Below are 17,248 nucleotides of genomic sequence, written 5' to 3'. Positions count from 1 at the left end.
TTAGTGACCTGTTTTCCTGTTTTGGAAATACCAGTTGAACTTTTGTGGTCTAGACAGAGTAGTCTGTAGGTCTCTCTCCATATTTCAATGTGCTGTATTGTAATATACTGTGATTGTTGCAGACTTTGTCTTTTTTGTCTTTGGAACTGCAAGTTAATATTTTTGAAATGAGCTTGCAGTTAATTTTCCTGGTTTTGAATTTCAGATCTTCTTGTCCAATCTACTAACAGGAAAGCACTGAATGGATTGGGGTTTTTTCACGTTATTTCTTTTACAGTATAAAATATGCCCTGGTATCTTGTTAATATTTAACTTGTTCTGGATTGCTTTGATACCTCTGATGGCCACACGGTACATGAGAGTTAGCATTCTATCAAAGAAAGGCTGTGTGCAGGGATGCTAGCAGGAATCTGAAATCGTTTCTATATGGCACTTATAGAACTTACAGAACTTATGCTTGGCACTGGAAAATAATAACCACCTGAAATGAGAATTACCGTGACATTTCCAAGCAGTTTCTTTGTGTTTCAAACACAAATATTGCTTTATTAAAACCTTGAATGAAGTGACTAGGAGAATAAGTCTTCAAATTTTATACTTTCTCAATGATGAGAAGGGTAGTAAATTAGAAACAAGTGAAAAAGGTGGGGGAGCCTTGTTCTTTCTGAGATACCAAGTATTTATAATGCTTCTTGTTTGTGTATTTGAATGCATATATTTTTTATAAAGTCAATGTCCTTTTTAGTTGTAAAGTAGAAGTCTTTTAAGATGCATGCTTTTCTTAATTTATCTTGAAAGAAGAACCAGAATATTTTAGAAATAAGTTTTGAGTCAGTTGTTATGATTTCTTTACCACTGAAGGATATCTAATTTAAATAGATAATATCTAGGTTTAGAGGTCTGATTTCTGTCCCCATCTTCTGTATTGAAATAACTGGGAGGTATTTAGGATGCAGCAAAAGGAGTGTTCTTGAGAACTCCAGAGTGTCAGTTTACCCACAGAGAAATTATTTATATGTCCTTTTGAGGATATTATCCTGACTAGATGCAAAAACGGAAAGTTGTGCAGTGTTTTACAGTAAGATCCATAAGAAGATGATATTGTGGTGCCATATCAGTAACTAATGGCAACTGACTGGTCAGGTAGAATAGACAGAAAAGTACAGAGGTAATGTTTCTATTTCTCCTCACTTTTCCGAACTGGAGTTGCCTGTTACCGGTTTTGCCATGACCTAATACTAAAAAGCAAAGGACAACACCTTCTGTGGTACTTAAAGACTAAATTCTGAGAAATGTGAGGAAACAGCCAGGAACCTGAACATTTACGTTCAAGTGGCGTTTATAAGCTCAGCTTCATTTGACAGCCCTGTGGCCACAGCAGTTAGCACTGGTGGTTGCCTGTTGGCAGGTTCACTCAGCCCTTTTTCAAACACAAAAATGTGATCAACTTTTCTCTGTTGTTCATGTGATTGTTGTTCATTCTGCTGCTTTTCTTTACAGATCCGAGAGCAAAATTTGCAGGATATTAAAACAGCAGGCCCTCAGTCACAGGTTCTTTCTGGGGTAGTTGTGGACAGGAGCCTTGTACAGGTGAGAGTATTCAATTCCTAAAACTATTGGCTTAATCTGTAATATCCTCTACTTTCACCTAATATATCACTATGAAATTGTTCTTTAATTGGCAGAAAGTAACTGTTTATAAGGTAAGTCTTAGAGGTAACACCATTGTCTTTGCAAGAGTGCTCAGGGTCAGAAATCTAGAGGCTTCAGCCATGTAGCCCAAGCATGTCTGTGGAGGATGCTTCTTGGTTTTTTTGCTGAATGTAATGCATGAAATTCAGAAGCCTTATTTATATGGGTTACATTCTTGTTCAAAACTAGTTGGGCTTTGTGACAGCTTTTTGTTTGTTTGATTTCTGAGTTGATGTATCTTGAAGGATTAATACTGGGCACACCAGGCTCACTGTGGGGCAGTAGTGTTTTGTGTTAAATACGGGATTTCATGCTTCATAATATTTTATTTGAAGAGCAGTTTGGGAAAAAAGCTATTACATCAACGAAACTTAAAAGCAGTTTATCTGGATATACAAAAAACTAGAAATCATAGCTTCAAGTAAAGTAAGAATTAGAGCTGTACACTTAAACTGTATAGCTGAATAAAACTTTTTATATCCAAGTGCTTTCAACTGCCCCAGATAAGTATTTTCTGATAATACTTTTTAAAGATCGGCAAGTCTTATCATGACCACAGCATTTTTCATGTTGGGTGTCATATTGTGTGCATGTCAATTCATTGTCATATGCAATTTCATCTACAGTTACTGTTTCTCTGCATGTTTTTAGCAAGCACCACAATGCTTTGGTTGATGTTGTACAGCCCAGGCTCGGTTTGCTCTGTTTACTCAATTTACTGTTGCAGGATGCTCCCCTCTCAGACTGTACGGAATCTATTGAAGGGCTCGATCTCACAGAGCAGGCCTTTAGTCCCGCTAAATCTCTGTCTGTTAGAAAGGTACTGCCCTGTCATACTGCTCTAAATACTGTTGTTCACCCTTCATTTAACCTCTCCTTACCCTGACCTTTTTCCTCTGTAAAAAATGATTTGGCTAGAAAACTTTAAAAAATGAAAATAGATGGATCTTCAAATTATGTATATGCGATGATGCAGTTACTTTACTCTGTTAAGAACTGTCTTTAGGTCTTGATCTTTGTCTATAGAAGCTGGTGAGGAAACACTTTTGATGTTAAGGTGCTGATCAGGTCCTGCATATGGAGGATTTCTTTATGCATGCTGATAGTGTTGAATTATTCTAGTTTGAGATCAATTTAGAGTTAGCTTAATCTCTGCCTGATTACATCAGTGTCATTCTGAGGATGCTCTGTGTTATGTGCCAAACACTGTCAACTCTTGATCCCAGAGCACTGGATGCCTGGCTTCCTTCATACTTCCTGCAGTTAGCTACAAGAGTTGCTAAGTAATGCCCCACATGTGCAAAATCAATTGGCCTTCACACTTGATGTCATTTTTGTGTTTGCATAATATCCTTTAAATACAGAATAAGTTCAAGAGCTGTGGCCATGTTGGGGTGGACAGCCCTTGGGGCTGACTGGATTAAGGGCTGCACACTGCAAATAACATTTCTTAGAGCACATCTAGTGTGGAAGCACAGTATGTAAATAAGCATCAGTGCCTCCTCTGCTCCAGTGTTTTACCTAAAAGATTCTTAAATCTTGGGTTTAGGTTGTGCCTAAACACCTCATTTCAGAATAGCTTTTGCATTAAAAAAAAAAAAAACAGAATACTTTGAATTACACCGTTGTTGGAAACCTTGTGGTTTTATAACACTTTTGTAAAGTGTAATGAGCCAGTTTGTGTTATAGATATTTGGATCTTACTGAGAATAGGATGGTCATATTTTTCACATTGCAGTTTGTTCTGTCCATATTCTGAAAGGAAAAATAATAAAACACCATTTCTGGGTTTAAGACAAAAAGTAAAATAAAGCCAAATTCTTTCAGACAGTGCGTGGCTTTTATTTTCCACTTAATAATACCTTGGAAGTGAAAAATTACTTTTATGATACTTGTCACAACACAAGTCTTTTTTTAATGCTGATATATTTCAGGTATTATGTACAAACAATGACACAGCTTTTCTATAAAAGTCATTAGATAGTTTACATGCATTTTCACAGATGGCAGAGAGCCAACAAATGGTCTATTGGTTATATGTGATTTTGTCTAGTAGTATCCTGTTAAGGTTTAGATGTCCAAATTGTTTCATTTTTTGTGGTGTCATGGAAGTGCTTTCTGCCTGAAATAGTGTGTAAAATTGAATCACAATGTAAATTACAGGACTAATTATGAAATAGAAGTGGCCTATTTCATAATCTTTATTATTTTAATATGTATTGTCACCCGAATGCTTAATAATTTCCTGTTTGGGGAAAAAAAAAATAACAACCCAAGAAACAAAACCAAAACAAACAAAAAAAACCCCAAACCAAACAACCTCCTTCTAAAAAAAGTCACCCAAACCAGAAAATCCAATGAACCCAAAAATAACAGCAACAAAAGACAGTCACTAGAGAAATTTCCTGGAAAGATTCTGCCATAAAACAATTGTGTTTTGTGGAATAAAGGAAGTGTAAGCAATCTTATGATGCCCACACAAACCTCACCTGAAAATTTCAGTGAAACTGAAGAATTCTTTACTTTATCAAGCACTTAGGGACTTTTAAGTACCAGACAATTAGAAGTTCTCAGTTGACAAATTGTTTGACACTCAATGACAGTTCATGTAAAAAGTTTCATGTAATTGCAGTAACACAATGTATTATATTTCAAATTGACGTTGAGATTTATACCAAATACTAATGCACACTATTTTGGATGAAGAAAGGCCTCCTTGTGTACAGTATGCATGTAGTGCTCTGAGCTCCTGTGCCTATGGCTGCAGCAGTGAATACACCATCTTGCCTTGTTGCTTGCTTTATCCATGTTCTGAGAAGTCCTGGCCATGTTGCAACACAACCTCCTTGTGCATCCTGTAATTATTCCTGGTCAGACTTGGTTAACCAAGCTTCTGCTGCAGTCTTGGCTGATTGACAGGGAATGTTGGTTATTCTTACCAACAACCATTCTGCAGTCTCATAAGAAAAGAAATTCACATGAATTTTCAGTAATTTTAAATGGAAGGGGAGTCACTCATTTTGGGTCTCTTCCTTTAGAATGGAAATTCTGTGGCTTTGTTCTTACTGCAGACCCTCTCAGTGCTGCCCCAGAGGTGGCAGTGGGTTTCAGTGGTGACTTCATGAACAGTACCTCAGGAATCTTGGTGTTTTGGATAAAGGCACTGCATTAATGTCAGATTGTATTAGGAGCAATTGTTAACTTAGACCATTATTATGAACCTCCTGTCTGATTGAAAGAAGAACTGGCATATATCAAGTGCCAGTTTTGGTCTTATTTATCCCTGAGAAAAAGGTGAAGTGCTTGCCTGTTAAATAATGGTCAGTTTTGAATTTTCTCTAAAAGCCAGGTTTGGTCTAGAAGTTACAAAATTACTTGATTATCTAAATTTTCATGTAGGAAATATGAAGTCCATGTTTAATATGAAGGCATATTGCATATCATTAGCTATAAATGGCCCTCCTTTTGTGTCTGTGGGAGTGTATGCCCTTACAGAATGAAAATGTATTCTCTTCATTAATATAATCTATCCAGTGTTTCTGACAGTGGAGAAAATGCTGCTGATATTTGAGTGCATACACATGTGATCAGATTTCACGTAGTCATCTAAATACTTCTAGATTCATCATCAAAGTAATACCAGGATCAACCTAGTCTATGGGAATTTATTCCCTCTCTACAGGCTCTTTAATACTGGAAGTAACTCCAGACCAATTTTCTTGTTCAGTTTTTCTGAGCATTCTTAGGGAATGGCATGGTCAGGTTGACAGCTCTGCAAAGTCTTGTCTATTTTAGTGTCACATTTAAAAATTGGAAATATGTTCTGTACTGTCTTTTTAGTCCTTTATTCTTGTTTTCTTTCTGTCCCATGTTTCGTTTTCTGTTGTATATTTTTATTTGAATTCTTAGAAGGCCTATTCTGTGAAGTAAAACATATCTGCTTGTTGATTTAGATGTAATGATGGTTTAGAGTGATCATACTGGTATAGAGTAACCATATTGCAGAACTTATTAACATATTACTATAATTTATTTCCCACATAGACTCAATACCTCTACCAGTATAATTTTCATTGGTGGCCTTTGAACAGTTTCCATGTTGTTGATACTAAATAAAAGAGGATAAAAAAAAGTTTTTTTAAATAAAATTTTTCCTTTCTGATCTCTTGTATAATTTTTCTGCTTTTATGATCCAGCATTGTTGCCTCTGATCTTTTCAGTGCTGCTTCTCTTGGGTCAAAGCTACTCAGCAAGTACAAATACTGTTTGCATTGATTGTAGGTGTTTTTTGTGAGGGTTTAATTTTGATTTTTTTTTCAGGCTAGTAAATGTGATAAGCTTGATTTGCTGCTTTCATTCCCAGTATTTAACAAAGATAAAGTGTAGGAGACAACTAAGTAGGAGAACATGTCATGCCAGTGCACCAGGCATCTGCAAACTGCCTGTCTTGCCGTTTGTCACCATTAAATCAACAGGCATTCAGTAACATTCTGTTTCATTAGAAATTGTTCTCCCCAGTGATTCTGGATTTAATTTGCAACTTTCAAAGAGATTCTTAGAAATTCCAGGGATACTAATGGGTACTGTGTGTCTTGTTCCTCGCTTGTTCCCAGAAAACTCTAGAAGCTCTGCCTGAGATCAGTGCTTTACAAGGTCCTGTTCCTTATGCTGAGTTTCAGTTAAAACTTTGGATTTAGTTTGAAGTGTGGGCAAAGACAGAAAGGGAAATATAAAATTTCCATGGGCATCAGTTTTCTGCCATCATTAAAAGCTAAGACCTGTGGTTTTAGGGGTGTTTTGAATTTTCTACAAAACAATTAAGATTTGTACAAAGGTTGATGTTTCTCTGACCCTTTTATGCATTATCTTCTGAGAAAAGCTGTTGCTGTCAAATCAATGCTTCACGGGCACTGACATTGTGCATATAGAATGAATTTTCCTCTTATTTTATGAAGAAATGGAAGTGATCTGCAATGTTTTAGAGATGTTTCTCTCCTGCAGTTCCTTTCAGGAACATTCCTTTCTTGCAGTGGAAATTTATTGTTACACAGTTTGTTCTCTGGTGTTACTTCCTGAAGAGCAGGATGGATTCCAACATCCATCTTACCTCCCTGGATTGCTCTAGACTAGATTTCTGGAGATCTCTCATCAGGCTTTCAGAACTGCTCTTGTCCTCCTTCCATCCAGACATCTTTGTCTGTCACCTCTTTGGTGCTGACAACTTGTCCAAAGCAGCTCTTGCCATCCAGAACACATTCTGTCTATTTGCATCCTCAGTTTTACAGTGGCCTTCCTGTGCTTGTCCATGAAGTGTGGACATGGGGTGGAATGTTTGTCTCTCTTTAGGCACTGCATATTTTTGAACTGTGCTTTCTAATGCTTTCTTCTAAATATTGCTACAGGCAGCATTGAATATGGAGATGACTTGGGTCAATCAGTAGCCCATACCTATTGGGTAATGGAGTTCAAATATCTCTTTTTTTTCATAATAAAGACAGTTTGGGTGTCACCATGACATGGGGCACAGGCATCAGTCATTAACAAATTAGCGACAGAGTTCTGTTTGTCCAGTGGAAAAAACCAAATGCTTAGACAACTTATTTGAGAGATAGAGCAGCTATTTCCAGGCAAGCATTTTCTGTACCTGAGAAAATGAAAATCCAGTGGCTGTAGCCTTTACCAAAGGATTAGAGAAGAAAAATGCAAAATTTTAACATTGGAGAATCTCTGATGCAGCTGCTTTTGTCCACCAGAACTTACTGTACTTAGACTTGCTTGTTATATTTTTATTTGTATAACTTTTTATCTGGCTTATATGACAAATGTTATAGATGTAAATATGCTAACTTGTATCTGATTACAGTTAACCTTAATTACTTTAAAATGGCTTATAATAAGCTGTTAATCTGGTGTATACAGAACATATACAAGATGGCTTTTTACTATAACATCTGTTAGGTGTAACGTAGTAGCTGCGAGAAATAGCTTTTCTGTTGTTAAAAAAATACAAAGCAAAACAAAAACCCAAAGCAAAATAATAAAAACCCAAAACAAAACAGAAACAAAAATACCCATGAGCCGAGTTCTTGACCCGTTACAAGTATTCTGTGCCCAGACTGTCATGCAGGTGGGCCTGGTATCATGTTTCTTTTGTGGTGAGAAAAAGAAACTTTATAAACTTTTGTGACTTCAAATATAATTCAGCTAGACTGTTTGGCTGCTGTTTGATTTACTGCTTAATGGTGGATATTCCCTGGTGGAGACCTATTTTCTCCTTTATATTAACCTCCTGTGAATCAAATTTAAAAAAAAAATCTGCAATAGATTTTTTTTTTTAATCTAAAAGAGGAAAAAGTAGCATTTTCCAGGTTATGTTTTTGTTTTGTTTTTGGTTGCTTTGTAGCCTCTATACCTCTAAAGGTTCTGCAAGTTACTGCTTGATTGCAGATGTATCTTAATTTTCTTTTGCCAGGGAGAGCTGGTGACTGCATCAAAGGCAATAATTGAGAAAGAATATCAACCCAAAGTCATAGTGAGCACAACAGGACCAAATCCCTTCAATAAACTCACCGATCGAGAACTGGAAGAATATCGCAAAGAAGTAGAAAGAAAGCAGAAGGGACCAGAAGGTTGGTTTCTCTGTGTGTTTTTTCTGCAATAGACTGTAATACCAGCAAGTTTCTTAGTAATTGCAAGGTGGGTTACCTGCAAAGACCATGGATAAATTACCCAGCTTTTGCATGTTTCAGTTTTTCCAGTGTGAATTAGAAATCTGAAAAGTATATTAGAGATAAAATGTGTGATCTAAGTGTTTTAAGTGTGTTCTGTAAAATGCATAGATCTCACTCTAAAATTGTCCTTGTAGACAAACTGGGCAGTAGGGCCAGTTACTCCTGCTGGTAGGAAGTTGAAAGCTTCCATCAAAAAGGTGTTTTGGTACTGGTTTTGTTCTGCTTTGTTTCCCTTGGCCCTAGAGCCTAGGCTAAGGTCAGGGAATGATGGTGCTTTATAGCAGCAACACTGCAGTTTTTAAGTCCTTGAAATTTGTGGATTTGAGAAGTACATTGAATGGAGAAGATACAGAATAACATTGATTGTTGCTTGGAAATGTGACATCTTGTGGAGACTTCTACCAAAATGGACTTTTTCAATTATCCTAGAATTATGACAGATTTGTGCTATAAAAAGAGCTCATTGCTGCCTCTGAAGTGGTTCTCCTGCTTTACTTTTGAATAATTTTAAGGGATGATACTTAGAATGCTCATGTGTTGTGAGGTTTTGAATTTGAGTGATGCAAGAATCCAAAGTGCTGTTTCTTTCACAGTGTGTGTTCCCTGCAGTTGCTTCTTGGGACCACAGTGTAGGAACCCTTGTGTTTTGTTTCTGAAGTACTGAGTGGGGTGGGGTGGGGGGATGCTGTGCTGTCATGCCTGTTTAACTGCATACCTTTATTCTCTCAGTAACAATGCCACATCCTTCTTAGTTAAGGTATCAAAATATGGAGAGACTGTGTTACTGAGACAGACACCAGCTGGGGAACAGAGTGCAGTGCTTAGAAATCAGCCCATCAGTGAGCAAAACACGTCAGATAAAAAGTCTCTGGATTTGAAAGGGAGATCAAACACCTTTCAAGGAGCAGATACGAAGACTTTACAGGATCGTGACGTATCATCACTGTCTAAGTCTTTAGATAATGCTCAGTTTGCTGCTGCATGGGTTTCTTGTCAGACCATGCAGCAGAGCATCCCACATCTAAATGGAGAAGAGCCAGATGGGCAGAAGTCCTCCCATAAGGAATTTCATACTGCTGTGATCAAAGCATTAAGGTCTGATCCTGACCTTTTGGCTGCGGCCTCAGGTATTACTAACATGGTAGAGCTGTGCTTGCAATCCAAGGAAGTTACCTACACCATGTGGAGATTCTGTCAGTTGACTCTCATCTCTGGGACTGATTGCACTTTAATTGTGTAGGTGAACTGGATGGAACAACGCTTTAGTGTTGTTCCTGATTTATGGTGTACTCTATTAATGTTTTCCTTTGGATCTAGGGCTATTTAAAGATGGAAGCAAGGGGAGCCCTCCTTACTAATAACAAATAACTCAAACCACTTTGAAATCTGTTTGGAATCATATAATTACTGCATGTTTTTCTGATTAGCTGTGCAGTCTTCTTTTCTTTGGGGATGCAATTTTGTTTACTCCAAATTTCAGCAATACAAAGCAAGCAAAAGAGTGTTATCTTGTGTAGACCTGGTAGCATATCCCCTCCTCCATATTTGTTTATATATTCCCTGTGGTTTTTCCTCACAAGTTTTCTTTATAACAGCAGCATAAACCAATTCCTAAATGATTTCATTATTCATGCCTGCTTAAAGAAAAAAAAACCCTCCCAAAAGAGCTACAGAGCACAACAGCGACTTCAACAGTTTTGTTAGTATCAAACTGTCGCTTAATTTTCTTTTGCTTGTTTTGGTATTTTTTAATATCCTGGCAGAATTTTGATTCAGAAAAATGTGTTGGTATCTTTTGTGCATGGAGCAAAAAGACACTTGTTTTCTTACATGCAGAGAGGTTTTATTTGCCTTTTTAATTTCCCTTTGCCTGCCCCTGCAGAGCCTTCAGAAGATGGCAGGCCACAGAAAGAGAAGAGCCCCCCTGACCCCAGTTCAGCTCGCACTCCTCCCAGCACGCCCATTAAGATAGAGGAAGGTACGTTCTGCTCCCTAGGGCTGGGGGAGCCAGGAGCTGCATCCTTAGTGACTGATGCATGGAGTACATGAACTAGAGCTAATACCAGTCAGTGACTTCTTGTATTTCATTGTTGTACTACCTACGAGGTACTCCACTGAACTGTGAGTCTAACAGGTTTGTTTACAATAATAAAGAAGTGTGCATTAATATAAAGACAAATTTCCATCTCTTCAGAATTGTCATCTCTTGGTGTTTCTCAACTGATTTACCTTTTTGTACATTTTCTGCAAGGTAATTGCTCTTACTAAATGAAATAGTGTCTGATGGTGAACCAGACACATATCTAGATACTTTGGTAAATCTTCTTCACTGATTGCACATTTCTTAAACATTATTGTACTTGGATTACACCTCAGTAAATATTTTTCCTATTCAATTTGAATGTAAATTTGCTTATTTGCTCACCTTATGTCATAGTTTTAACTAAAATGAGAGCAGGGCTGCTGAAGTTGCTAATTCCCTAAAAAAAGGATAAAATTATAATCTTGACCAGGTGTAATCCAATTATTGTCTTGTTTCCCTTACCTTGTACATTGGATATATCACGTGTCTGTTAGTCTGCCATTCACTACTTCATCTCATTCTGTTTTCTACAAGAATGGTTGCAACCATTCTTCTAACGTAACACAATGGCTGTGATGAATGCATAGATTCTCTACTTGTGCTTTTTTCTTCTTGTGGCTGCGTTACAAACAGGAGATGGATATGCTAAAGAATACCTGTTACCATAGTAAGTATCATTCCATACTCTGACCTGCTTTTGTGCTTTGCTTCACTCTTGCATCTTTGTTTACTAAGATTTTTTTTTTTTTGGTTTTGCTTTTTTTTAAAAAGCAGGCTTTTTCAGTTGAGATGTTGAGTTCTTTAGTTCTCAGTTCCATGTAATTCCAGGCAGTTGCAGATCTCATGTTAAAGCACACTCCCCCTTTGAGAGAGACTGTGAAAGTCACCTTCTGTGTTTCCATATCTGTGTGTCCGATTCCTCAGTTTAAAAAAGAATAGTCTGAAGTGGCCTGGCAGATATAGCTGAAACAGCCCTGGGAGTTTCTGCCCCAATAGTTTGCTGCTGCCCACACAGCTTGGGCCTGGTTACAGAATGGAAGAGTTCCTAATCTATTCCAGAGCTAATCCACTGACATGGATTAAAATTTACTCAGCAGACTTCTGTATGGAAATGGATATGGGACTACTCCTATGTTTTATGTTAACTGTAGGGAATTCAAATTCCAACCAAGAAATGACAGCAAGTACTTGGTGGCAGCAACTTCTACAGCTGTTTTGGCTAGCTCTGCAGGGTTCCTTCAGATTATACTTTAAAGGAATAAGGATGTTTGTATGTCCTGTTATATCCAAAAGTCAGTGTGTTTGTCATAGGTGTTAAAGTCAAACTATATTGTAGACACCTGTGATGTTACTGATAAAGTTCTAAAACCTGGAAGTTCTTTTAAACAGGGAATTGTGTTTGACAAACTCTTCTAGTTGTAAAAGTTTTCCAGGACAAACATACAAAGCTTATTTTAGAGAATAACTGGAAGTTCATATCATGATGACTTCATATCATCATGGGGGAGGTTCTATTGAATGACAATGTTGTCAGTATACAACCTCTTCTCAACTTTCATTCATCATATTCTTTCTATTTAAGTATAGCTGAAATCAGTTAAGTGTTTTTTAACTCAGTTATAGCCTAGTTTGTATGTTTGTCCACGTTGTTGTGCTGGAAAAAAAACAACAAACCAAAACCCCATAAACATTTATATTCATAAATAATGTGAATTGTAAACACACACCAGTATTGATATTATGCTTTAAACTCTTAAGCCACAGTGTATATGTGTGTGTATATATATATATATATATATATATATATATATATATATATATATATATATATATATAAAGTGAGAGCATAGATGTAAATGTGATTATCTTTAAAAAAATCTTCTAAAATATTGAGGTGCTGCTGAGTTCTTAAACTGTAAAGAGGTTTTGCAGCAAGAAATATATTTTTAAAGCTTGCTATTTATGTTACTGAAATCCATTCAGTAGAGAAGCAGGGCATTTACATGTTGTGTGCTGACTTAATTGAATGTGGAAGGTGTAAATCTTCTGAGTTCTGGTAAAATATTGCCCTTAGCAAACTAGATAAACAGATGTTTGCTTGATTCCAGCATCACATTAATCTATTTATTAAGGATGATGGGATCTTGACAAACTGGGAAGGATGGCAGTCCTGGCTTAATGAGTTACAAACCCATTTATATTTATTCAATGCTCAGGCCAGCTGGTAAATGCTGTTTGAATGCCTGTAGCTTCCTATTCTTTAATTTGAAGAATCTCTAAACCCTTTTATAAGACTTCAAAATTACCTTTTAAACTTAAATTAAAAAATATAGAATAAACCTGACAGTCCAAAATGGTGTCTGTTCTAAAAATTGGGCCAACTAATGAATAGAATATAATATTTTTTTACTTGGAAGGGATCTACAGTGACCATCTAGTCCAACTGCCTGACCCAATTCATGGCTGACCAAAAGATAAAGCTAATTGTCCCAATGCCCCTTGAACACTGCCAGGCCCGGGGCCTTGAGCAGCTCCCAGTAAGAAGGAAGCTTATTTCAATGTCTGACCACCCTCTCAGTGAAGAAATGCTTCCCAAAGTCCAGTCTGAACCTCCTCTGGTGCAGCTTTGAGCCATTCCCACACATCTTGCCACTGGACCCCAGGGAGGAGAACTCAGCAATGTTTCCAGTTAATTCCTGAAACATCAAATCCAAAAGCAGGGTAGTGGTAGTGAAGAACTGTAACTGGTGTTTCTTATTAATGTGTGTCTGCCATACATAGACAGGCTCAACTACAGCTTCAGGAGGCACCTTGTACTGTACATAACTGCTTTCTCTTTTTTGCTCTGATTTAAATCCTGCCTGCATTATAACTTTTAAACTGCTAACTTGTGCATTCTGAGTGGATACTAGTGTGTGGTGCTTTTTTAACCTATTAGAAGTTCATGGTGCTCTAGGCAAAACATGTTTATTTCCTAGCAGGTATTCACAGAACAGAGCCCTCTAAAATATATCAGAGAATTATTAATCCCATCTGGCAGAAGTAAAAAGAACACTGTCATTTTTATAGGAAAAATGTAAAAGTATCAAGTATTTTCTGTAAATTCTTGTGAAAGGCTTCAGTCTTTTCAAATTAAAACAAACAAGATCTCCAAAGGAGGAAAAAATAGTTGCCTTTCATTTGTGCCTCACAATGAGCACGGCCTGGATTTTGCTCTAAATTCCTCCTTATGTAACATCAGTGGGGATGGATGTGGCCCAGCTCCCGGGCCCCTGCTGGCTGCAGGCACAGACAGCAGTGCAGGGAACCCCACAGAGTGCTTCTTGCAGCCCATGCACTGAGAGCAGCCCTAAAGTGAGCATCCTAAAGCACAGCCAGGAGTGGGGACAGTGTTCCAGTTGAGGGAGGAGTGGTTCAGTTCCCCTTTGGACATACAGCCACCACTGGACTCTTGATGTTCCCTTTTACAGGGTGAGTTTGGCTCTTGACATCACATACAATAAAGAAAACAAGCTGTATTGCATAACCTGCTGAGCTCATTTAATTTGATAAACTACATGGATTTTACTTATAGGAATCCATAATATGTACTCATATCTTGCCAAAAAAAAGTGAAGCCTTTGTGATAGGAACTTATATTTTGAAGCAATTTCTGTTAGATCTCATGGAAGAATATTATGAAAATCTCTTCATTGGGATTGTAAATTGGCAAACCAACAATTTAGAAATTAATGGATTTGCATGTATAGGATCACTGCAAATCAGCAATTAATTTTATCTCTCCAAAAGAAATAAGAATAAAAGTATGGAATTGAAAAAAAACCCACTCTACTCAATGTCAGTGAAAACTGTAGGTTTAATTCCTGCTTTATTGTACAAAAGTATTGTGTTGCCTGCAAATATCACGAGTAAAACAGGAGCGAGGTCTGAACAGTTACTTTCTTGCTGATGCAATTCAGCTTTATCTGTTCTGGGTGAAGAAGCTTAAAAACAAACAGACCTTTGGAATATCTTATTTCTTCTGTGCCCAAAGCTGGAGAACAGCCCTATTACAAAGGCTCTCATGCAAAGTAAATATATTAGTTTCTTGTAGAGCACGCTCACCATCCACTTGCCTTGCTTGCCCTGCTCCAGGGACACTTTTGTAAACTGACTGTCGCTGTCTGTCCGTCCACCAGAGACACGGCAGGACCAGACCTACAGAGATGACAGTGATGCTGCAACCTTCAAGCAAACCCTCCCAGATCTCACCCCCGATGAGCCTTCGGAAGCACTCGGCTTCCCTCCCTTAGGGAAGGAGGAAGGGAGATGTGATCATGATGTGCCCAAAAGCCAAATGGAAGCACCTGCAGTGGAAAATAAAGAACCCCAGTCCCAACCCGCTGAAGAGCCAGCAACACCAACAGCTGAGGAGGGGACAGCAGCTGATGCAGGTAGCGATGAATCTCCAGGGAAGTCCCCATCGAAAAAGAAAAAGAAGTTCCGCACTCCTTCCTTCCTGAAGAAGAGCAAAAAGAAGAGTGACTCCTAAAGGCCAACCCACTGCAGAAACACTGTCATATTTTAAAATCCATTAACCACTAGAATGTACCAGATCGTACTGAGTGTTTTGTCTTACTGTGTAAATGAATGCCACAATTAATCCAACCAGCCCCTCAAGTTATGGCTTGATTGTTTAGGGTTATAACCAGAAACTCGTGTCCAAAAAGGTGCTAATCCTGTGTGTTCAGCAGCTGCCACAGATCTGATCCCTAGTTTGTAATCAAATGTAAATGACTTCCATGTGGAAGGCATTGACTCACTATTTTTAATTTAAAGCCTGCACTGCTTTGCAAAAGAATATAAAAAATTCACAATTAAAAATAAAACACCCATTGCTTACCACAAGAAGTGTTCTTTCCAATATTCTGTTCCAAGTCACAGGTAAATTTCTTAAATTTTGAATTTTAGAGAGGATGCTTTTGCAGTGGTGTTCTCAAGGGGGGTGAATTCTTGAACTGACATGTAAACTTCTGCAAGCAAGTGAGTACAGGTTGTGGTTTGGCCAAGCTTTGAGGCTCTCCATTGCTTCCTCTCTTTCTCCCTTCTCACTGTTGTTACAAAATGAAGGTGTTTTTCACTTTGTTTTATTTTATAACTGGCTGGTGAAATCAGTCTTTGTCTATGACTGAAATGTCCGTGGTGTGTTCCGCTCCTGTTGTGTGTTCAAAGAGCCCAATCTTGGCCTGGTTTTTTTACTTTCTAGTGAATTACAGTTTAAGGGAAATCTGTCTTTGCTCTTGCCTCACTGAGTCATGTGGTGATTTGGCTGTTAGAAAAGGTTAAAAAGTAACTGAAGTAAAAGCTGGTGGTGTGGAGCATGGGCAGGTGTGTTTTGGGCCTTAGCACAAGTTTTTTCATTCTTTTAAAAATCCCTTTGTTGCACATGCAGCCTTGCTGTGCATGAACCCCATGTGCAGCCTTTTGTGTTTGTTACTTCCCACTGACAAAAATGTAAATGCATTACACTATTTCACCTTGTTTTCTAGTAATTATATTTTCACTTACAAAAGCTGGCGTTTCTTTAAATCTTTTTGTTGCTGTTGCCAGCAGTCAAGTGCAGAAATCCCGTGTAACCTTAAGGTGTATTTTCACCGTTTGCTATAAAGGTTTGTTTAATGTGCAGCATGGCAAATCACTCTTGCCACTGAGTTCACTATTTCCCACTTATTGCCATGCTTGTGTCTATCACTGATTATGAAAGTAGTTTAAGATCAGGCAGGTCAAGCTTGTGGAATTCTCTGGAAAGCGGGCGCCGTTCCCCGGCCCAGGGCCGGCGGGGCAGTGACCATTCTGGTTTCTAGAATTTGCATTTTGGGTTTAACAGCAGCAAACCCCAACACCCCGTGGGGGTGAGGGCAACACACTGACTCACAGTAAGTGTCTGTAACACAACAGAACATGGATGTAACCTTTTAGGACAATATTAAATGTTGCAATTTGTAAACTAGCAGAGAACTAATGCCTTACATTGATGCAGGGCCGGCTGGGTGGAGCGGCTCTGGGCGGGCAGAGCAGGGCCCGTGCCGGGCTGGGAGGTGCCGATGCCTCGGGCTGGTTTTGAGCGGCGAAGGGGAACAGCTGGAAGTGGAATTGAGCTGTCAGTGTTCAGGTGAGAACAGAGGGGTCGAGGTGGCCGCTGGGGCCGTGGGAAAGGTGACAGGGCCGGTGTGGGCCAGAGCAGGCGGGCACTGGGCCGGAGCCCCTGGACAGCAGCACTCAGGCAGGACTGCATGGCACGAATGGCTTTCAGCTTCTGCTCTAACATTGTATGTCCTTGTACACTAGGAAGCAAACAACACTTATTTTGCTAAATTGTGTTTTATTGCAGGGTCGTAACTAAATGACTAATTGCTCTATGTTTCAGTTCTTTACTGAAGTCCCTCCATTTATCTTGACCACATATGCAATGACTCTTAATTTCTAATTTTGTAGTTTGTTCTTTTAGTTCTTTGTATTACAATATGAAATGTAGTCATGTATGGTATGGTTACACACTTTGGGGCAGAATAAAGTCCTGTATTTTTCTTTCTTTCTTGTATCATTAAGTTCTACTCACAAATAAAACTCTTCAAAAAAAAATCATGCTCTGCTTTCAAACTTGTACACTTTTATTCTGTAGCCTCATTTGCTTAGTTTCTTTTAATGATTAAGGTGTTGATTAGTGATGTCTTTTCTTCTCAGAAAATACTGAAATTGGCTA

The 17,248-nt window shown here is 38.2% G+C and overlaps 1 protein-coding gene across 12 annotated transcripts in view; it reads left to right on the top strand.

The window, feature by feature from the left end:
- The window catches only part of ADD1 (adducin 1), a 63,787-nt gene extending 46,657 nt beyond the window's left edge, over nucleotides 1-17,130 (top strand). For 3 of the 12 annotated variants that reach the window (XM_066548694.1, XM_066548691.1, XM_066548692.1), the window contains exons 12-17: nucleotides 1,501-1,590; nucleotides 1,686-1,703; nucleotides 2,420-2,512; nucleotides 8,165-8,321; nucleotides 10,306-10,401; nucleotides 14,685-17,130. In XM_066548694.1, the coding sequence (XP_066404791.1) occupies nucleotides 1,501-1,590; nucleotides 1,686-1,703; nucleotides 2,420-2,512; nucleotides 8,165-8,321; nucleotides 10,306-10,401; nucleotides 14,685-15,037 (807 nt within the window). In that variant the 3' untranslated portion in view covers nucleotides 15,038-17,130. Of the gene's footprint in view, nucleotides 1-1,500; nucleotides 1,591-1,685; nucleotides 1,704-2,419; nucleotides 2,513-8,164; nucleotides 8,322-10,305; nucleotides 10,402-11,139; nucleotides 11,175-14,684 lie in introns of those variants that run through there. The other 9 variants (XM_066548697.1, XM_066548693.1, XM_066548700.1 and 6 more) reach the window with 5 other exon arrangements.
- Nucleotides 17,131-17,248: the final 118 nt, after the last annotated feature.

Source organism: Molothrus aeneus, chromosome 4 (genome assembly GCF_037042795.1).
Source record: "Molothrus aeneus isolate 106 chromosome 4, BPBGC_Maene_1.0, whole genome shotgun sequence".
In the NCBI taxonomy this organism is placed as follows: domain Eukaryota; kingdom Metazoa; phylum Chordata; class Aves; order Passeriformes; family Icteridae; genus Molothrus; species Molothrus aeneus.
The sequence above is the reverse complement of the archived record's forward strand: the minus strand, read 5'-3'. Positions and strand labels throughout refer to the sequence as shown.